Here is a 23,433-nt window from a genome sequence, read left to right on the forward strand (position 1 = left end):
GCAATAACACAAAACTCCAATTCAAGCTGAAATAATAATTTTCAAAAATTAAAAAAAATTATCTCTTTTTTTGTATTCTTAATCTCAAATTTACAAGAATGTATAAAATCTACCAATCCGTAAGCTTTTTTTTTGTGCGATTTTTTGTATAAGTGTTCCGTACCGGAACAAGATCTTTTTGTTCGAATAAGAAAACATATTTTATTTCGTATATTTACAAGATAACATAAATTGGACAATTTCAATTACATCATCATCATCCTCATCACTTCAGCATATCGCAGTCCACTGCTGGACAAAGGCCTCCACAAGTTCGCAGCAAAAATAGCGTGAACTCATGTGTGTTGCCCATAGTCATCACGCTGGGCAGGCGGGTTCAGTTACATATTATTGTCTTTTTTCTTTGATTATTGATGAGTTGCTTAGCGATATATAACTGTATTCGAACTCATCCGTGTTGCGCGCCATCTGGTGAGGGTGCATAGCCAGTTCCGAGAGAACCGTAGCCGCAAGTGTATACGAAACGTACTACCCGTATTAAGTTCCCGTTTAACTCGATCGAGGATTAACATTATACATCTTACGCTGGACGCTACCCGAATTGGTGTGTCCCTATAGTGGTGTTCGATACATGAATTGGAACTATTAGTGCTACCTGCCGAGTCGCTGATCTGCTCAGACCGAGCCAGCTTACACGTGTTGCATCGGAGATCGGTAAGTTTTTTTTTTTTTTGTCGCTAGTGACCCCAGTTTAATAACGAACAATAAGTGTACGGAATAAATATTTTAAATGATTTTTTTTTTGAAAGTATCCAACACTGATCTACTAATTACTCCATAATTTTCGATTGGACTTGACATTTTAAATTGCCGCGACACACGACATCACTTTGTTTCTATCAATTGTTCTATTTCAATCGTAGGAAGTGGTGGGTAAAAAGTTAAAAAGTATTTCACAAAAGTACATGAAAATTTAACCTCATATACTTCTCTAAAATGATGTCTTATGATGGGCTCTGGTGGCGTAAATACAGAAAGCGGATTTATAAACCAAATGCAAGAAACATGAGCTTCGAAATGGTTTTGAGGAGAATAACTAAGGAAACTCTGAAGGAGTACACTACACATTGTTCTATAAACGGTGTTTCGAGCTTATTTGATCCCAAAATAAGTTTTAAGGAAAGGTAAATAATAAGAATGCAAAATGTTTTATCGTACAAGTATTAATTTTTTTAAGTTCTACTATATTTCTATAATTTTTATTTTTTATTTTTAATAAACCTTTTTTTCTTCGTTAATCAAGAGCACATAGCATACTGTGATTATAAAGAACAATTTTTTACCTTACAAATAATATACTTAGATCGGTAGATATGTTACAGTCAGAACTCTTAACCAGTCAAAAGTACTATTGACTAGCGAAATCAGTCAAAAGTACTTTTGACTGGACAAGTTGGTCAAAAGTGGTTTTGACTGAAAATTATTGGTTATTAGTACTTTTGACTGCAAATTCGCAGTTAAAAATACTTCTGACTGACGCTCTCCGTCAAAAGTATTTTTAACTGCAAAAAAGCGTCAGTCAAAAGCACTATTATTAACTCGTTAGATGTGAATAAATTTAGTCAAATGAACCTGATAAACCATAATAAATTTATGCCCACGATCTTCTTGCGACTGCATGTCAATCAGATCGACTTGGCAGCGGCTGTTCATTTCAGTGTGCAGGATCGGTTTCTAAGCCTGACCCATCCTTTTCTTGCTTTTTTTCCTTTGGCATACTTCGCACATTGATAAATATATATTAATCATTTCTTTTGTAATATTAGCGTACTTTTTTACCGTTTCATTCTTAAGTCTATCGCGACCACCATGGCCTATAGAAATATGAGCAGCATCAATAATGTCGTAGATTTCCTCAGCCGGCAAAAATATTTGACAGGTTCTGTGTTTGTAACTAATTTTTTTTATACCACAAACTTCAATGTGTTAAAGCGTTGTAGTCTACTGTACTGTAATGGTGTTTCCTTTTCATTAAATTTCGCGTCTTCCACATCTATTGCAAACTTTTTAAATTTTTCTTTTGTCATCACATTGAAATGACTATCTTTCATATCTTCCATCGCTAAAATTCTTTGCAAAAAGCCTTTTTTCTTTTCGTAGTCACTCATTTTTGTTCTAATATCAGCACGTTCTCCACTAATAATGAGTAATATAAAAGTTTTTATGTGCGTTTGTCGTTATTTTTATCGACCACCTTAACTTTTTAAGAGTTTTGACTGATATAACCAGTCAAAACTACTTTTGACGGAATCATTTAGTCAAAAGTACTTTTAACCAGCTACATTGGGCAAAAGTACTTTTAATTGTTATTTTAGTCAAAAGTATTATTGACTAAAGCAAACGGTCAAAAGTACTTCTGACTGATTTTGCTAGTCAATAGTGCTTTTGACTGGTTAAGAGTTTTGACTGCAACAGATACAATGACAAAAATATTCTGAAAAAAGATTAGCACGTGACCCTTATTTTATTCAATTACTAGCTGACCCGGCGAACTTCGTATCGCCTAACAGTCGATTCCTTAATTTTATTAATTTTTTTTTAGAATTTTTCTCTCGGTAAGAACCATCCTCGTACTTCAAGGAATATTTTAAAAAAAGAATTAGCGAAATCGGTCCAACCGTTCTCGAGTTTTGCGCTTAGCAACACATTCAGCGACTCATTTTTATATTATAGATTATAACTCCTAATACAAGTATTATTTGTCTGATAGCGTAAGGCTATTTTTTTTAAACATGCTATTTTGTAATTTTGTTACAGGCTGGTCCGTATAGCTGTGTTCAGTGTCATGTTTGGAAGCATTTTCTATTTCCTCCAGTACCTCTGGTTTGCCAATCTTGCTAAGCCCTTAATCGTTACTATGGATTCATCGACCTACCCTATATCTAATATAGAGTTTCCTGCGGTTACCATTTGCAATATTAACAGGATCAGCAAGAAGGCACTTAAAAACTATGTGCACAAAAAGTTGGTGTTTTATTTTTTATGATTACGAAAAAAATACAAACATCACCATCCCAATTAAAATAACTTTACTTTTAAAAAATTAAGTATTTTTTTGGAGTGGGTTTAGACAAAATTTGATATTAAGCTTTATAAGGACAAACTGATAATTTAAATTTTATGAATACTTTGTAGTCTAAATGATCTATTTTTAGTATTTTTTATAATACGAATTACGAACACTAATGTCTGGAGCAACAATTAGATGAATTAAACCTTTAAGCAATGTTAAGATTTTACTAAGTCGGTTTAACTAGCCCATTAGCGCAGTTAGTTGTAGATCTGCTTTCTGCTCCGAGGGTAGTCTTGATGATATATACTCGTATATATATATTTATTTAAACATATATATAGCTATATCAGTCGTCTGTTGCCTATTATAAAAGTATTAAGTTGCTTAGGAACATGATATGATCGTGTGTATAGGTAGAAAAATTCAAAATAATATAAATGTATGAAAAAGTTACAGAGAGCTAGCACGTCACAACGAATCCTTCGATGAAGTGGAGTGGTTCTGCAAACAACTAGGTCGACTGTTGGACTTCTCATACAATAAGTCTGTGACCATGCACCCGCTTTTGTTCTCTTTCGACAAACATCTCGGTGACAGTCGTAACATCGTTAAGCTAATGAGAGAGGTTTGCATATTTTAATTACTAAGATCAATAGTCAGCACTTTAAAACAAATGGTAAAGATTATCTTCATACACTTTAAATGTAAAAAAAAGGTAAATATTTAGGTAGGTTACGTAGTATTTTTAACTTATTCTATCCTTATGACAAGACGGTCATAATTCGACAGAATAACTAGCTGATATGTAAAAAAGGATCACAAAAATCTGTATACTCAGTAGAAAGTTATAAGCTTACACATAAAAACAAAAGAAAACTTAGAAACCCTCATCTCCTCCTTTCCTCATTTCTTTTGAAGTCAGTTAAAAATCAGCCGCTTTTTATATCATATTTAGTAGTTGACCAAACTTCTCCAAATAATCCATAAAATTTAAATTACTCTCACATCACAAAATAATACAGCGGAGTAACCAACAGTAATATTTCGACAGCGATTAATTGGTCTAGACTGAAATTTAATATAAACAATACCTTACTGGCAAAATCGTGTATACAATGTAAAATATTGATTATTAAAGATTAATTGTTCTCTTGTATGTGAATGTACATAAGTAGTAGTAAATGATAATAATTTAAGTATATTAATGTACATTGTAATACTTCCATTTTTATATTATAGAAGTAAGTATATTATTACTTGAATAAATTCTGCCTATGTTTTTATTTTCACTAAATAAAATTTGTTCTTCTGATTCTGAGTCTGATGACTAAAATTTTCACTCAATGATAGAAAACTGTTCAATAATTTCTTGTCCATATTGACCTTATTCTGTCGTGTGGCAGTAAAGAATATAGCTACTCCCTATCTTCCCGTGGGTATCGTAAGAGGCGACTAAGGGATAACTTATTTCCACTACCACCTTGGAACTTAAAAAGCCGACCGATGGCGGGATAACCATCCAACTGCTGGCTTTGAAATACACTTACGCGGTCATCAACCCGCCTGCCCAGTGTGGTGACTATGTGCAACACACACGAGTTCACGCTATTTTTGGCGCAAACTTGTGGAGGCCTATGTCCAGCAGTGGACTGCGATAGGCTGAATTGATATTGACCTAATACTATAAAACGAGCAATTCTGTATATATAGAATCTGAATCTCGGAAACGGCTCCAACGATTTTCATGAAATTTAGTATGCAGGTATTTTGGGGGCTATAAATCAATATAGCTAAGATTCATTTTTAGAAAATGTCGTTTTATCCTGTTTTCGGGATCTACCGAAAATACCACGGTTCAAATCCCAATGTCTCCAGATCGATTGTTTTTTTCCTTTTTTTTTTCTAATTGCACTAATGATTTTTTATTTAAATAACCATATTTTTTATTATTATGTCGGTAAAATCGACAAATCGTATTTAAATATGATTTCCGAAAAACACGATTTACTAAAAATACCGAGCTAAGCCCGGTCATCCAGGCACTTGACCTTATTTGGAATCGACTTGTCTGTCTCGCCTTGCTTGTCTTGCAAAAGAAGTGTATAACGAAAATTAAATAACTGATAAATGCAAATCAGATTTCCATACAAGTAAGTCAATACATATTCTGTACAAAAAATTTAAGTTACCTTTAAAATCTAGCGTAAAACACCTTACAACTATGTAATTAGAAATATAGTCAGTTAGTGAATTGTTACGATTATCCACTAGTTGTAGGTGCTTGTCCGTATATAATATCAATAATTGAGTAAAGTGTCTATCTATTAGGTATAATGACTAAAATCATCAATAGACGGACGCTCATCAAAATGTTAATGATGCTCAGGCACTACTTGGTATTAAGGAACTCAAATTTCATATTGTTCCAGCTTTCCCCTCCTTGTGAGGAATTGTTAATAAAATGTGCGTGGTCCGGCGACATTGTTGATTGCAAGAAAATATTCTTCGTACATCGCACAGTACGTGGTCATTGCTGCACTTTCAACCTCGTACTTAGTACTGATCCAGCCAACAGGTACCTTTAACCTTTAAGCGCGCTTTTGAACAGTGCAATTAGCTATTTCCTGCATGATCTAATATAAACATAATTGTGTTTGCTCGCAAACGAAAAAAAAAACCGACTTCAATTACATCGACGAGTAATACAGCGTAGATCGACGAAAAAATAGTCAAGTAACTACGCGTTATCAAAGATTACTCAGAAAGTAGTTATCAGATCTCAATAAAATTTATATGTGACCACATGATAAACATCGGCTTTCGATTAAATTAAAAATTATCAAAATCGGTACACCCAGTAAAAAGTTATTGCGGATTTTCGAGAGTTTCCCTCGATTTCTCTAGGATCCCATCATCAGATCCTGGTTTCCTTTCCAACAAAAAAAGAATTATAAAAATCGGTACATCCAGTAGAAAGTTTTGCGGTATAATACAACGTAGATCGACGAAAAAAGCGTCAAGTAAAAACGTATTATTAGATATAACTCGAAAAGCTATTTTTAGATCTCCAATAAATTTAAATGGGACAAAATGACACCACCTTTCGATTAAAAGAAAATTTGTCGAAATCGTTCCACCCAGTCAAAACTTCTGAAGTAACATACATTAAAAAAAATACAGTCGAATTGAGAACCTCCTCCTTTTTTGGAAGTCGGTTAAAAATTATTATAAAGGTTATGCTGATGCATTACGACAAATATTGCAGTTTTTACAATTATAAATCCATTATAGAAATAAATGATTAGTATTTTGTATATCCAACATAAAATATATAAGGTTTTGAGACTTAGGGCCTGTTTTACCGGTTTATAAAATTTATTCTCTCATATATTTTACTGATAGTGTTAATCAGTAGGATGTAAGACCGATCTTTAGGGAGTCTTACCTTATAAACTTTAAATTGTGGACTCGCAGACTACGAATAGAAATATCTAACAGACAAAATGGAGTTTGGTGTTGGAAATAAAATACCTATGTAACTCTGAATATTTTATCTGTTGGATATCGTTATAAGTCAGATAGCTGCATGAGCATCCCGTATCCAAAATTTAGATTTAAAAAATGCAAACTTATGATTTTTTGTCTTTTTACGAGTAATATTTAGTCACTAATCCATAAAGCACAAAAATTAATTAGTTATACCTACATACATAAAAATTAATTCTAATGGCTCTCATAAGTAATCCTGTTATTTTATGAAAGTTAATGTATCTAATTTATTATATATTTGTTTTAAAACATCCTTGTAACTTTTACATGACAGTTCAGTCTATACTGTAAAGAGACAACATGACCCAGGCTATTTCCATGGTCTCAGCGTCGTACTAGATACAATGGTTGACGACTATGCTTACACGCTATACAACATGTTTGGGTTTGAAGTAAGTAGATATTTTTAAGTATGTACTCTATTTATTAGTATATAATTATAATTACTAAGCTAATATATATAACAAAAATAATTTACTTTTGTTGAGTGTTATGATTTTTCTTATTATTTTAATACATATTTTAATAATTTTCAAGTATGACCAATAGAGGCAATATATATAGTAATTAACATTAATACAAATATCAATAAACAAAGCTTAAATATCATCTTGAAAGTGTTGACATTTTTTATTAATTTTTCAGGTGATGATATTAGACGCCACTCATTTCGCAGATCCCACGGGGGGTCGTGTCATACAACGTATAGCTCAACCAGATCAAGCAGTGCTTTTCGAACTGCACTCTATCAAGCAGATTGCCACTAAGGAAGTCAGAAATTATCCTGTGACAACGGTCATAAACATTACGATTTACAAAAACCCTTTATATATAGATGTACAAAACACCAATGGCAAACAACTGATCCACCTGATGGTAAGCGGATAGCATAGTCGCCTGCAATACCAGAAGCATTGCAAGCTCCCTCTCCGATAGCTCTGGCTACCTTAACTACTCACCGTAGGAACACAACGTGTGTTTTTAGCTGCGATCTTCCGTAAGATTGAGGTACCCAGTTCATTGTTAGAATGACATATCTAAGTACTTTTAATTTGTACTATTAATTATTCATTAAAATATTAAAATAGCTAAATAATAACCCAACAGTTAGTGAAGGCTTTTCTTAAGAAGGCTTAAGATATTTATAATATCTTCTTTATATTTGTTTTTTATTCCTTGATCTAATTAAATAGTTCAATCTTTTAGTTAATTAGTGCCTGTTTGTATTATTATTGTTACTATCTTTAATTATCAAAGAATATTTAAAAAAGTCGTAATTAGTATCCACTGAATCTAATCACCCCAATATCCTATACAAGTGAAAGTAACATTGCCATATGTAATCAAACGACGAATGTAATCAAACGTGTTGAATAAAAACTGACCATGACCATACTTCTGAATTACTACGTAAAAACTTGAGGTAGGGGATGATCTTAGCAAATATTACGGATATTTAGCGGGGGGGGGAGAGGTAAAAATTGTAAAAACAGGTCACGCAGTATGGATACGTTCAAGGGAACCTTTGTCTTACTACTACACTGCTACGACCTTATCCTAGGCCTATAATTCTCATTTAAAAAACATCGAGGAAGAACTTAGGCATAAAAAAAAAACATTTTTCCTTTTGGTTTTAAACTTTTAATACTTCTTTTCATTTTATTTATTTTTTAGACAAAGTGTCTGTTTCACGATGAAAGGAAGGACGATTTTAAAGATTTATACTCATACAGCTCTTGTATTGTAAAATGTCGTATTAGAGCTATACAATCTCTTTGTAAATGTACTCCTTATTTCTATCCAACATCCAGTTATCATTATCCCATTTGTACATTGGATGATCTCAGATGCTTAAATAAATATAGAGGTAATATTTTTATTAAAATAATTAAAACTTGTACTATTACTGCACCCCTTTTATGTTACGAAGTACAGTTGAAACGCATTATTTTTAGTGGGTGAATGCTTGTTATTTCATCATGTTTCATTAATTTCTTTGGTATAATGCTTTCGTAATTCAAATCAGTTGGGATTCAGAATACACAACGGATATTGTTGAGACTACAAGCTTTCTTTCAATCTCTTAAAAAAGGCACAGCTGTTTTATATAGATAATTTTCAAGTAAAGTTAGAACGTAGTTCAATCCAAATGCTTTTTTAAGTGTAGAAGTACATAAAACCATGTTAATTTTTTAGAAAAGCTGCTATACTTGTATCCAAAAGACGCAGTCACCACTGAAGGTCTTGAAGCAGAAATCCAGGACGCCCTCTACTGCGACGAGTGTCTGCCCGACTGTGAACTGACGCAGCACTTCACGAGGCACTCCAAGATACCGCTCTCAATAGTAGCTAATCAACATAAGGAGTTTGGTACTTTTTTCTTGTAAGTATGTAAAACGTATTTCCATATTTCGTATATTAAAAAGATATAAAAATAAATTCCATAATTATCTATACTAAAAATCCTTTAAATTATTTTAATGAAATTAATTAATCCATTTCTCTTCTGTAAACTTTTTTTTTTTCAGCGAGGGTTTAAATATGACGAGTAAGACTTTACTTTGCATTTATCAAGCGACCACTGACGGTGTTTTGAATCGCTTAGACATAATTTTATATTGGTTCGAAATCGTTAGTGAGTAATTTAATATTTATGGTATTTTTTTATAGCAATGACTATTAACTTAATGCTTCTTATAAATAAGAATAAGAATTTAATAAAAATGTGTGTAAAAAACAAAATAAGCTGTTTAGAAAATATAAATGTGTAATTTTAAAAAACCTACGTAAGTAACTTATAAGCATAAATAAGATAAGACTGTACACTGACTTACCCTTTTCGTTGGCAAACACCTAATATAGAAAATTAAAACTATACAATAAACCAAAAAAAAATATTAAACTTTTGGTAAAATATACGAAACAAGCACGTATATAGTATTATATATATTTTATATTATAGTATTATATATTTATAACAACACATTAATAGCCACTTTAGACTTTCAAATTTTAATTAAGGTTGTAATCCCGATCAACTTTTGGGCCCTTAAGACTTATAGACCGAGAGCCCAGGAGGGCCAGACTTTCGTCATTTCATAAAAGCTAAAAATTTCTCAGTGGATTGCTCCTAACATTGATAGAAGCAATGGCTAAATTTGGTGGCCAAACCTGTGCTGGGATCATGCGCTGAGAAACTTTCAGCTTTTATAAAAATATATTATATATGTGATGGCATATGGCTCATAGATGTAGGCGTTTTGGTTGTGTTTTGTGTGTCCATCAAATTAACAAATCAAGATTTTCCGCCCACTCGGGGCATTGAACGTGAAACGTTCATTTATTTATCATTTTACTAGCTGACCCGGCGAACTTCGTATCGCCTAACACAAACTTTATCGTATGGTATTAAAGTTCAAATTGACTTTTAAGTATTATCACAAATCTTTTGTATGGGAGTATAGAAAAGTGTTGTTTTTAGACATTTTCAGGAAATTTAATTTTTTTTTTAGAATTTTTCTCTCCGTAAGAACCATCCTCGCACTTCAAGGAATATTTTAAAAAAAGAATTAGCGAAATCGGTCCAACCGTTCTCGAGTTTTGCGCTTAGCAACACATTCAGCGACTCATTTTTATATTATAGATAATACATATTTTCTATTTACAGGCAACGTCGGTGGTTTTTGCGGCATACTAGTAGGGTTCTCTATAATCAGCGTACTTGAATTCGTGTATTTCCTTGTCATACGATTTTCTTGTAATTTGTATCAATTTTACAAAAATAAATTTTAGTCGATTAAAATTATCATTAGTATAGTAGTACTTCTCGTTTTATCTTAAAAGCTCTGTTATGTTTGCTTTTTGATTTTATAACATATAACAAATTGCATGCATCTAGCAAAAATTATATATATTTTGAACATCGTCAATTGACAATCCATCGACTGCAAATCATAAAAATGTAAATGATCTTTAATTGTACGTGAATGATGAATAAAAACCGTAATTAGATTAAAAATTTGTTAAAGTCAGTAAGACATTGTTTGTAACAACATTAGACACAGACAACATATTTTAATTTTCTTTTTATTGGTAAAATACACTTATTTTCTAAAAATTAACCTGTATTTTTTTTATATACCACTAGGTCGACAAACAAGCGTACGGCTCACCTGATGGTAAGAGATTACCGTAGCTTATAGACACTTGCAACACCAGAAGCATCGCAAGCGCATTGCCGACCCAATCCCCAATCCCCCCCCCCGGAGCTCTGGTCACCTTACTCACCAACAGGAACACAATACTGCTTAAAAACAGTATTATTTAGCTGTGATCTTCTGGTAAGGTCTGTCTGTATTACAAGGGTATAGAAACTATTATAGCTTGTATTCCTAGTAGCAAAAATCGAATTAAATATTGCTTAATTTAATAATTATCCTTAGGATATTAAGGTAAACAATAAAAATATAATTGAGTTGCTCTGAAAAGAAAAAAAAAACTATTTTAAATCAAACTCTTTGAGTGTATCAGATGTAAACAAAAAAAGCGTTTGTTGAAACCTATATCTAAGTAATAATTATGCTAAATTTTCCAAAGTAAATACTTTGGAAATGTTTGAGTAAGTAGAAATGGATGTGAAAAATGAAATATCACAGCTAAATAATACTACCCTCAATTAATTTAAGTCTTGAGTTTTTGTAAAGTGAAGAGGTTCTGGCTCTAATAGGCTCTTGGGCTATTAAGATAAAACTAATGATCACCCAGAGGTCGAAATTCGACCATAATAAATTTAAATTATAAGTAAGCATTATTAAAATTCTGTTGTTAAAGACTATACTTCTGTAATAATAAACAAAAGAGTATATATGTGTGCGTGTGTCAAACACAATATGGTAGTGTGAGAAAGGTGTTTTTTATTGATTTAATTTATTTTATTGCATAATTTTTTTTAGTAATATCTATATTATATTACTAGCTGCTGCCCGCGACGTCGTCTGCGTGAACGCTATACAGCACCAAAAATACCTACGATTATCTATACATATAATAAATACCTTTTAAAATAACATTCATTTACCTGTTTCTTCTTTACATTTCATATCTACAGAAAGTGCAGTAACAGAAAGAGACTGTCTTTTGTAAAATTGACATTCAAAAAGTGCTTATTTTCAGCCTGCTTTGAATAAATGACTTTATGGTGATTCTGCAGAATTAAGTTTTAAGTTGTGACTGAAGCAGATGGAAAAAATAATGAATATATATGGCTAAAAAAATAATACATGGCGCTGCTTTAAAATTGTCTTGATACTACTTATATTGATTTAATTATGTTTATCGGTCTAAGTTACTTATATTGCGTGATTTTTATAGTGTGAAGCTAGCTTATAGCATGGTTATTAACATAATAACAACAACATTCAAATCTGCGTCGTTAGATTACACGTTGCTACAGAATGCGGTGAAGAAATAAAGGTTGACTGTCCGTTTCCCGTAGGTGATAGCATGATAATATGTATCTTATATATTGACCCGACTTCTTAATAATATTTGAGCTAAATTTGAAGTAAATCCATGCAGTACTTTTTGAGTTTATCCCGGACATACATACTAAAAAAAATTCTAAACACCCCAAGTATTCTTTTAAAAAAATATTCAATGTACAGTTTTTACTTTCTTACCATTTTATTATATGTATAGATTAGCATCCTGCACTCTTTCTCTACACAAAGTACTACTCAAAATTTTTGCTTCACGTATACTTTGACGTCACAGTATATTTTAAAGAGAAAATAAGTACATTAATAGTAGTGTCTGTCATAATAAAAGTATAAATATCACTCTAATACAGAATTGCTAAAATATTTTGTAAGGAGTTTAAATTATAGCCAAATCGGTTTCTGCCAGTATTTACTGCCGGCCTAGCATGCATACAACGAGATATCTCTTGACGAGAGAGAGAGATAATGTCTATATCGAGTATTTTCTCGATTACCCTAACATGCGCACTACGAGAGACAAAATTCTCTTCCGAAGACTTCGCCTTGTCGAGTAGAGAAACATTATCAACCATAATCACAACTGAATATCATTCTTATTTCTTATGTCGTAAAGTTGAATTTACAAGGTTATTGACCAATTTCAAACGAGTGACACATGTTTTATTTAACAATGTTCTCGGCCTTTTGGCTAAGATAAAAAGTGTATATCTAATTTAAAAAATAAAACGGCGTAAGTAAATGAATTTAATTATATATGTAAAACAATATGCTCGTGTTGTGCTTTATATCTTGTCGCACATTAGATAATTGTAATTCTATCACGCATTGTTTTTTTTTTTTTAATTTTTAAAATTTTTTGAATTTTTGAATTTTTTTTTTTTGATTATTGATTTTACTTTTATTCTATTTAATTTTATTTTTAATTATTGATTTTTTTAATATAATTTTGTTTTGTTTTTTATTCTGAATGTTGTCTTGTCTTGTTGTACTAACCCAATATGGACTTATACTTTGGTCTGAAATAAAGTATTATTATTATTATTATTTAGAATAAGAAGCAACAGGGCGCAAATACGTTTTTTGTGTCATTATATGGCACACTTCACTCGACTTTTCGCATTTCCCGCTCTTCGTATACCGAAATTATATAATTATAATAGGGAAACGCCATGGTATACAAAAAATAGGCACCCGGTTTTATTTATTTTTTATTTATCGTCTTTCTCGTCGATAATATTGAAGACGAGAAGTTTCTCTTCCTAAAACGACAAAATTCGACAAAATTACGATGTCATGTTAGCTTCCGTAGAGATAGATATCACAGATCACTAAAATTTAATGATTATCTCTTCTTGACGTAACGAGAAGAGTATCGCGTGCACGCATGTTAGCTACTGTAGACATAGAGAGATAATACGAGAAAAGGGGTAGACAAAATTTTGTCGTGGCGCGCATGCTAGGCCTGCTGGTGATAGAACCTCTCTCTCTCCACATCAAAAATTTTTACAATATAATCGTAAGAATTAGCCATTAAAATATAAGTAAGATCTCTCGGAGGACTCTTGTCGGGATTCGAGGGAATTCCCCGAACAGTCTTTTATGATTGACATTCATATTTTATACACGGGGAAATGATGTACAAAATTAACCATGTAAAAATTCTCCAAAATATATTTTTCAGATATTTTAAAACATTTCAAGCATTCACAAATGTTAAACCTTTCTGTGAATTGTGTGAATTGCTGAAGAAACTTTTGTGCTTACTTAAAGCGCCGCCGTAGAAAGATTATTTTGTGCCATAAATATTATGAACACTAAATTCTTTACTTCTTAACTTCACTAAATTCTCTTCTTTTCACATGAGACTTCCTCTCTTCTATGGCAGCGCTTACGCGGCATCGTCGACAGCGGCTAATGGCTCTCTTTGTCTGAAGACAAACCGTGGAGGCGAGAGCCTTCGTTGCCGCTTCCTCATCGATTGAGATATCCTGTATGCCATAATAGAACAGAAATATAATAGAAATAGAATAGAAATAGAATAGAAATGGAATAGAAATGGAATAGAAATGGAATATAAATGGAATAGATATGGAATATAAATGGAATAGAAATGGAATAGGAATGGAATAGATATGGAATAGAAATGGAATAGAAATGGAATAGGAATGGAATAGAAATGGAATAGAAATAGAGTAGAAAAGGTATAGAAATATAATAGAAAAATATCGACTTTACTCATTAAATCTTCAAATGAGTAGCAATTGGTTAAATCCGAAATAACTGTTTGCTACTTAAAGGTATAAAAAGACACATAAAGAAATTTAACAACAATATGTATGATTTTAAGAAGGTTAATGAGTCTGTAAATGAAAATAATGATACTTTGATTTTTGTTTTTTATTATATTGGCTTTTTGGTTTTTAGTATAGTATATTATATCAATAAAATATAACAATGTATGTGAGTCCTGATAACTTAAATAATTATTTTAATTCTACGAGGAAAGTATGAAATCTGCCTAAAAAGGTACATAGTAAAAATACTACACCTACTGTTTTGTCCTGTTTTTTTATTGGTGTGCTGCTGTTTTTTAGTTTCTTGGGGTTGGCAACACAAGATAGTGGGTATGAATATGTTCGCTCTACACAACAATACTCTATTGTATATATTTTGTCAATCAAAAAACGAATAAAGTCGGGGCCTGTGAATATCATCTTATAAATTATTAAGTTGATCAATTAAATAAAAGTTCAAAATTTGTTGCGTAACTTACCAAACGTGAAGGAAAAAGGAGGCATAAAAATAATATTATCATTTTAAGCTTTTTTAATTATATTTTTAAATAATGAATAACAAAAGGTTGATATAAATAATAGTATATTTTGAGTTTGAAAATATGATACAATTTTTAAACTCAAGATGCAAATGTATTTTACCTATATAATCTGTTGAAAGCATTTACAAAGCTTGCTATTATAATAATATTTTGCAGTATGTACTTAATTTTAACAATGTATGTCTCTCATATTTATTATATTTTTATTTATATTTATATTATTTACACATTTTATGTATATATATATACTTAGAATATTTTTGTAAGTTACAGAAACTTTTATACTTAGTAAATTTCTATAACAGCTTAGATTGCGCATTTAAAATATTCCATTACCCCTTAAGGCATTTCCAAGAATGCGAATCATTTATCTGTCAAAAAGTTCGTGGAGAGATTGGATAAAGGTTTGGAGTCGCAATAGCTGTTTTTCTTGGAGAATGTCCGCAAATTCGCCTCCCGGAAAGAGTGATGGTAAGCTTTCATCGACTCAAGTAAGAATTTGTTTATGAGTATTAAGTTAATAACATAATATTTGTATTTTAGGAGAAAACCATCATGACATTGTCGTCCCGCCAATTCAGAATGATAATACGGGACCAAGATTTCGTGACTTGGATGTGGATTCAATTCGAAGATTCTTAGCTCAAAAACTTGGTTTTTATGAACCGCCTGATCTAAGCCCCCCAGTAGAGAAGGTTTTGGATGAAGTGACTTTGGATGGCATTGCTAAATGGATTAAAAGTGATCGGTGCCAAAATATTATAACGTTATCTGGAGCTGGTATATCTACATGTAAGTACTTAGGTTCCAAATAAATAATTAGGTTCCAAAAAACAGTACTAGTATACTTAAATAACATTAACTACTAATAATAGTAAAAAATAATTATTAATTGTTTTTCCAGCTGCTGGAATACCTGATTTCAGAAGTCCAGAAACAGGAATATATCACAATTTGCAAAAATATGACTTGCCTGAACCCCAGGCCATATTCGAAATAAATTTTTTTAAACAAAACCCAAAACCTTTCTTTACACTAGCTAAAGAACTATTTCCGGGCAAATTTAAACCAACTGTGTCGCATTATTTCATAAAACTTTTACATGAGAAAGGTAAGCTGATGAATTTTACATTTGGTTTTAATAAATTAATTATACTAAATTAAGTAATCATAATAATTAAGTTAAAAGAACTATATTAACTAAGGAAATTTTTTATAATATAATATATGTTCTCTTACAATACTGTGATACAATACAAATTGTGTTCATAAAAAAATAATCAGAGAACAAATATGCTGTGTGGCTACGGTAGATTAAAATTTAGCCACCCCCTCTCTTCCCGTGGGTGTTATAAGAAATGACTAAGGGAGAACTGAGTTCCACTACCGCTTTGGAACTTAAAAAACCAACCGAGGGCGGGATAACCATTTTGCTGCGGCGGGCTTTTTAAATACTCACACTGGGTCACATTAAGTGGAGCACACAGGGTTATCTGAAGTTTGAAGAGTGGGTGAGGACACTGACCCTGGACGCTGAGCCCTTTTTCTACTACGGTGAAGGTGATTGGCCTTCCTGAGGTGGCATCGGTTACTGTGACAAGGAATAAGATAGATTTCATCTTAGCAGCTAAAGGACATATATTCTCTCTATCTCTCTGAGATCTCTTCTTCTTTCTCTTTCCCTCAATGACGAGGATCACAACCACTAATAATATGTCTCCATTGAAGGCGATCGTAAGCAGCATGTGTTGCATGGTGCAAGCCACCTCCCACTATGTTCTTGATGAAATTAGAAGAATAAGAATAATATAAGAAGATAAGTTTCTCGAGACTGTGTTGGGAGACCGCATAATGTACCAGAAGAAAGTAAGGGCCCGCTCCATGCAGATCACTGAGAGCCACTTGGTGATGTTGAGCAGTTGTAAAATTGACACGTTCGTCTTCATGGCAGTCCAAGGGATCCGGAGTAGACTTCACCAACACCACATTTCCACAACCATACCATTGATCTTGCTGCAATCGCGACTTCTAATGCACCAAGTTTTCCAGCCATACAAGAATATTGAGAACTTGGACCAGACGTACTTTGGTTTAGCGATGGGTGCTACGATTCTTCCATATCTTGTTTAAGGGGGTCATTACACTTTTAGCCATTCCAGTACGTATTTTCGAAATCGCGAACTTCTTCAGTACAGCTAGAGACTGAAGCAGACTGGATTTTGAAATGGCTACAGTACCGTAGACCACATCCATACTGTTCAGCAGATTATACAAAAGACAAGAGTGTTACCAGCTGCTGTATATGACACTTGTGGACTACGAAAAAGCCTTTGACTATGATTCTCTGCAGAGATGTCATATCTACTGACGATATTCCGAGGTACTGAGGTGTATGTACGACGCGGCGATGATGACCGTCCATATCCAAGATCAGTAAACGAAACCCATTTTCCTTAGTCGTGGTGTAAGATGGGGATCTAATATCGCCAAAACTGTTTACCACTGAGCTGGACGATGTCTTTAAGACCTTGAATTGGGGGGGGGGACAAGGCATCAACGTCGACGTACATCGCTCACCGCTGTTTCGCTGACGATATCGTCATCTTTACAGAGACGTGGGAAAAGCTATAGACCAAATGCTGGGCGGCATAAATGAGTTCTCTCGACGAGTTGGTCTCGGTATGAATTTGGACAAAACGAAATTTATAAACCAAGTCATACCGAGACCGGTATCGGTCAATTGTATACTTCTCGAAGTTGTTCAAGATTATGTCTACCCAGGCCATACCATCAGAAGAGGATTAGAAATAAGATCTTCGGCGAGAGAACGAAAAATAATCGACATAGCCCACATAATTAGCAAGTTGAAGTGGCATTGGGCTGCTCACCTGTGTCGCAGGACCGATGGCCGTTGGAGCAGTCATTTCCTGGAGTAGAGACCGCGTGTTGGCAAACGCAATGTATAATGTCCTCCGACCCATTGGACCGACGATCTACGTAAGAGATTGCTGGTGTAGGCTGAATGAGGATTCCGGAAAATCGGAATGTGGAGCGAATTCGGGTAAGACCTATACCCAGCAGTGGACTACAATAGGCTGTACTGACTGAAGACAAATAACCAATAAATATATACATACTTTGGCAGACTATTGGAAAAGTACTTTTACCTACTAAAGCCCTCCAACAGTGTGAATCAACAAAATCAGTAAACCCAGTAAAAAATTACCAGATAACAGACATTGAGTAGAGAATCTTCCGTTTTTTTTTTCTCTAGCTGATTAACAAATTATAAATAATGTAGTATCATTCTACTACTCTATATTGTTTCCTGAAAATAAAATATTCTCAAATGAATAATGTATGACTAACATTTATTATATGCAGCATATTTGATTTTGTTTGTGAAATGTATTCACGCTTATATTTTTATATACATCATGGAAATTTTTAAAAGAGTTTTTTTTTTTTTGCGGTCCCTATCACTTAATGGACATTTAAGAAAAAAAAAAAGAAAGAAAGACATTTATTTGAGACACATTGAAAATGAAAATGTTTAATTTTTCTCATACCATTGTTATTCAGTTTTTTTTTTATTTGTGAATACTTTTAAGTATATTAGTATTAATCTTAGTGTTTTTTATATGAAGAAGTACAAAAAAACTTGTTTATTATTATAATATAGCTGTAATTTTTTTTTTTCATAATGTCACGGGTAAGCAATTATTACACTGCTAGACATAGGCCTTCACAAGTTCGCGCCAAAAATGGAGTAAATTTGTGTGTTTTGCCCATAGTCACCACGCTGAGCATGCGGGTTGGTGACCGCAGGGCTGGCCTTGTCGCACCGAAGACGCTGCTGCCCGTCTTCGGCCGGTGTATTTCAAACCTAGTTAGATGGTTATCCTGCCGTCGGTCGGCTTTTTAATTTCCTATGTGGTAGTGGAAATGTTTTATTCCTTAGTCGCCTCTTACGACACCCACGGGAAGAGATGGGGTGGCTATATTCTTAATGCTGTAACCACACAGCAAACATAAACATAAAAAGTAATATAGCATATAAAGTAAATTAATTATTCATTAATGCTACCACCACCTTCAAAAAAGTAGGTTTTCAATGACTATTTTTTGCATAGTACTTACCTCAACTTTTAAACTAGGCGTATTGGTTTTTATGATTCTTTTTTTATTCTACAGCTGGTGCTTGTCATATGGTCTCGTTTAAATTTCAGTGAGATCTGACAAGAATTTTTGAGATATCCAACGATGTCTAGTGTACTGAACTGTATGTCGATGGAACTCGGTTTTCTTTTATATAACTTGGTCGACAAACAAGCATAACGCTCACCTGATGGTAAGCGATTACCGTAGTTTATAAACACCTGCAGCACCAGAAGCATTGCAAGCGCGTTGCCGATCCTATCCCCAATCTCCAGCAACTCTGGTCACCTTAGTCACCAACGGGAACACAATACTGCTTGAAAACAGTATTATTTAGCTGTGGTCTTCTGTTAGGTCGAGAACCCTAGTCAGTTTATTAATTATAATTTAAATAAATTATAAACCATAATGATTTACAGGACTATTACTTCGTCACTATACTCAAAACATTGATACACTTGAAAGAGGCGCCGGTATACCGGAAGATAAGTTGGTTGAGGCTCACGGTACCTTCTACACTTCTCACTGCTTGGAATGCCGCAAGGAATATCCCTTAGACTACATTAAGAGTGAGTTGATTTATTTATTGATATGATTTAATCATTAATAGTCCTAAAATAGCGCTAGTGATTGTCAATATCATGTAGAATTGAGTAAACTTAAAATATATTTTGTAAAATGACGATTTAAAAGTGTCTACAGGTTTGTGTTTGTGATTTAAAAATTACAACCTATATGAAATTTTAAGAACTAGAAATAGTAGGTTGATTAATACCCTACCTAAAGTAAGTCATATTTATTTATAGTTTATTTATAGGTTTGTAAAAACAAGATGCCACTTAACGTGTCAAGTACTCTATCCATATGAATAAAAATAAATACAACGTCCAGGCAATTGCACACAATTGGATAATTTTATTTTCCTCATTGTAAAGACCAAATCAAAAACTGACTAAAATGTAACACCTATTTTTTTTCAAGATTACCTATATTATTGTTTTCTCTTTTTTTACCTATATGATAAAATTTTCTTTGTTTTCTTAATTGTTCAATAAAAATAGTCTGGTAGGAATTATTGTAAGTCTATTTCATTAAAGAAAGAAAACTAAAAATATGACTATGCATAGGTAAAGTAAATGTGATATTTTAAATAATTTTTTATGTTTGTGCTATTTTTAAATTTAATTTGTCATTTTTTGCTTTTCAGGTGTAATATTTGCAGACCAAATCCCGATATGTACTGAATGCCCTGGTGTGGTCAAACCAGACATTGTTTTCTTTGGTGAAAGCCTTCCTGATCGTTTCCAGCGGTGTCTTGCAGAGGACTTCCAGAAATGTCATATGTTGATCATAATGGGCTCGTCGTTAGAAGTGCAGCCGTTTGCTTCACTAATTGACATGTAAGTTCTGCCAAGCTCTCATTAATGTTATGCGTTTAGAAATTTATAATCTACATATGAGTGTATATATTTGTATGGCGGTTGTGGGTTTGATTCCCGCTCATGGCATATATTTTATAGAGGTATATATTTGTGTGGGCCATAAAGATGTTTGCCATGGTCTGGGCGTTTGTGTTTGTATATTGTGTGTATTTCCTTCCGTAATCCTAGTGGTGGCTGTTGAGTATGAGGTGTTAATTTATTATTATTTATAACTAAAAATTAATACAAGACAAGATATTATAATAATTTGGGTTGTTTTGAAGAAATGGCTGAATAGCCATAAGTCAATCCATTATATTTCAGTCTGTAACTATCTAAAAATATGTTTCATGTGTAGTATATAGTTGTGGTGTATAATAAAGTATAAATAAATAAAATAACCCCATTGAAATCAGTCTACGCGTTCAAGAGCTTTTTTACCACAGACAGACATTGATGTCAAATTTATAGTACGGGGGGGGGAGGGGTACTTTTTTTATGGTGTTAAAAAAATATTAAAAATCAACATTAACAAATGGTTGAAGTTAGGTTTTATTAATGTCAAATTTTTAAAACTATGTATTCTATCTCTCTTATTCTTGTTTTTGTTTGTGTGAATGTCCTTTTCATGCTAGAGGTTGTTTGTAAGAGATTGCACTTATAGCAGTAATACCCCTCTTTGTACATGCTTATATTTTTCCTTCATATACTGTTATACTTTTTTTTCTTTCGTTGTAAAAATATACAATAAAGCAATATTGTATGCTACAATGAAATGTAAACATTATTCAGGGTCCCAGAATGGTGTCCAAGGCTACTCATTAACCGTGAAAAGGCTGGAGTAAGGTCTCCATTGCTCCGCCTCTGGGGTATGATGAGTGAGGGCCTTCAGTTAGATGGAGACTCCATTCGGGATGTTGCAAGGCTTGGTGATTGTGATGATGGTTGTCTTGAACTAGCTGACAAGCTTGGATGGGGAGTAAGTAAAGTTTTTTAGAGACTTGTTAAAAGTTTAAAGTTATAAAATACAGCAGTAACCAATATATTATATTAAATGTATGTAATTAATTATTGATATCAATCTAAGTACTTTTTATAAAGGTTGTAGTTTGTTTTAACACAATAAAAAATGATATAATTCTTCTAAATATGTTAACAAACTAACTAATGTATTTTTTTATTACCCATAGTAGCTGTTGGTTAACACTCGAAGTTAAGAAAAATATTATATTTGTTATAAGTTTTTGAGTGTGTAAGCAAGCTACAGGTGCTGAAAATGTGATAGAAAGTGATAAAACTGACCATACATGTTATAAATTGAAATAAATAATTTGTGACAAGGGTGGCGAGGGATCCAAAATTTTTAAATATTCAATTGTTAGTATTAAAACATGACATTTGCAAAACATATCTTTTAACAATTAACTTTAAAAAATTAAGTTTAAATTTATTTGTTAGTAAACTGACACTCGCAGTACTAATTTGTAAATTTTCACACACATTATTGAATAATGTTGATTTTATTGAAAATAATGATGACATTGATGACTTAATTTAATCATTTCTAGGTGTTAAATTGCAATATGTGACGGGTAGGTCTTATAAATCTGAAAAACTGTGACAAGGACGGGAGGGGTCAAAAATCCTAAAATGTATGGATCGAATGATTTTAATTAATTTGTAATTTTATTAATTCCAGGATGAACTCAGAGAATTAGTAGCAAGAGAACATGCACGTATCGACAGTATCCACAGCTTAACACCACCTCTTTCACCATCAACGTCCCACGAATTACACGACATACCATTACATACTTCCGAACCCAAACTATAAATATTCCCTAGCATTTTACTGCTGCATTCCTTTTGAAATGACTTCATTTTTAATTAATAGTGTTGTCACATTAGCAAAATATATCTGATAATATAATAATAGAAAATGGAAAATTATTATATTTAATTTTTTTTTTTGTGTTTTTTAATATAAATTATGACAGTTATTTTTGATATGTGGCAACCTAAATAGTACTTGAATTCTTTAAGTTTTTTTTAGTCAATAACACTTAAAATCAGCAACTATTTATAAAGCAGACTACTATTAACAATTTGGTGGTCATATTAAAATTGTGTCAAGTCTCTATGTAAGAATTGCAGACCGATCTCACTTCTGAGCCACGTCTATAAGCTGTTTTCGAGGGTCGTTACGAATCGTCTCTCCAGAAGACACGACGAATTTGTATGTAGTATGAACTTGAACAAAACGAAAATTATGTTTAACAACCAACTCATACCGAGACTGGTAATAATGATCGATAGTACTCTTCTCGAAGTTGATCAGGATTATGTTTATCTAGGCCATATCATCCAACTAGGCCGCAACAACTTCGAGGAGTCTGATATGAGGATCCGGTGGGCTGGGTGGCGTTTGGCGGGCTTCGCCGAGTCTCACGTCGAAGATTCCGCAATGTTTGAAGACAAAAGTCTTCGAGCAATGTGTCCTGCCTGTGTTAAAAGATGGCGCCGAGACGTGGACACTGACGAAGAGACTGGTCCACAAGCTTAAAATTCACTCAACGTGTAATGGAACGGGCTATGCTTGGGGTTACTCTCAAAGATAGAATTAGAAATGAGGCTATCCGCGAAAGAACGAAAGTAGCCCACAGAATTAGCAAGTTGAAGTGGCAGTGGGCTGGTCACTTGTGTCGCAGGATCGTTGGCCGTTGGTGCAGACGTGTCCTGGAGTGGAGACCGCGTCTTGGCAAACGCAATGTGGAACGTCCTCCGGCCCGTTGGACCGACGACACTTGGGAGGCCTGTGTCCAGCAGTGAACTGCAATTAGCTGAAGTGATTAAATTGTCTAGATTCTAGTCTAGAAGTACATCACATATGAGAAAACT

At 33.0% G+C, this 23,433-nt stretch overlaps 2 protein-coding genes across 3 annotated transcripts; both read left to right on the plus strand.

Annotated features, from left to right (window-relative positions):
* Positions 1–996: 996 nt before the first annotated feature.
* LOC123662117 (pickpocket protein 28-like) lies at positions 997–10,437 on the plus strand. The gene is made up of 10 exons (XM_045597002.1): positions 997–1,184; positions 2,818–3,024; positions 3,524–3,698; positions 5,503–5,651; positions 6,897–7,014; positions 7,268–7,498; positions 8,297–8,489; positions 8,819–9,005; positions 9,151–9,257; positions 10,290–10,437. Exons 1-10 carry the CDS (start codon positions 997–999, stop codon positions 10,412–10,414), a joined length of 1,680 nt encoding a protein of 559 aa, XP_045452958.1. The 3' UTR covers positions 10,415–10,437.
* A 4,872-nt stretch (positions 10,438–15,309) lies between these two features.
* LOC123662063 (NAD-dependent protein deacetylase sirtuin-2-like) lies at positions 15,310–22,569 on the plus strand. 2 transcript variants are annotated; one of them, XM_045596951.1, is made up of 8 exons: positions 15,310–15,427; positions 15,500–15,748; positions 15,861–16,067; positions 19,534–19,683; positions 20,322–20,514; positions 21,328–21,514; positions 22,235–22,407; positions 22,500–22,569. In XM_045596951.1, exons 1-7 carry the CDS (start codon positions 15,313–15,315, stop codon positions 22,367–22,369), a joined length of 1,236 nt encoding a protein of 411 aa, XP_045452907.1. In that variant the 5' UTR covers positions 15,310–15,312; the 3' UTR covers positions 22,370–22,407; positions 22,500–22,569. The 2 variants fall into 2 exon arrangements, with proteins under 2 accessions (XP_045452907.1, XP_045452906.1); XM_045596950.1 differs by lacking the exon at positions 22,500–22,569 and having other exon boundaries at positions 22,235–22,482.
* The last annotated feature ends 864 nt before the right edge of the window (positions 22,570–23,433 follow it).

This window comes from Melitaea cinxia, chromosome 18, assembly GCF_905220565.1.
Source record: "Melitaea cinxia chromosome 18, ilMelCinx1.1, whole genome shotgun sequence".
In the NCBI taxonomy this organism is placed as follows: Eukaryota; Metazoa; Arthropoda; class Insecta; order Lepidoptera; family Nymphalidae; genus Melitaea; species Melitaea cinxia.

What these genes read in the sequence shown, in the direction of transcription:
- LOC123662063 (XM_045596951.1), top strand. Translation starts at nt 15,313, where the DNA reads ATGCGAATCATTTATCTGTCAAAAAGTTCGTGGAGAGATTGGATAAAG. An exon ending in GCCTCCCGGAAAGAGTGATG is followed by an intron (nt 15,428 to 15,499) that starts GTAAGCTTTCAT and finishes TTTGTATTTTAG; the next exon opens with GAGAAAACCATCATGACATT. An exon ending in TGGAGCTGGTATATCTACAT is followed by an intron (nt 15,749 to 15,860) that starts GTAAGTACTTAG and finishes TTGTTTTTCCAG; the next exon opens with CTGCTGGAATACCTGATTTC.
- LOC123662117 (XM_045597002.1), top strand. Translation starts at nt 997, where the DNA reads ATGATGTCTTATGATGGGCTCTGGTGGCGTAAATACAGAAAGCGGATT. An exon ending in AAAAACTATGTGCACAAAAA is followed by an intron (nt 3,025 to 3,523) that starts GTTGGTGTTTTA and finishes TGTATGAAAAAG; the next exon opens with TTACAGAGAGCTAGCACGTC. An exon ending in ACTGATCCAGCCAACAGGTA is followed by an intron (nt 5,652 to 6,896) that starts CCTTTAACCTTT and finishes TTTACATGACAG; the next exon opens with TTCAGTCTATACTGTAAAGA.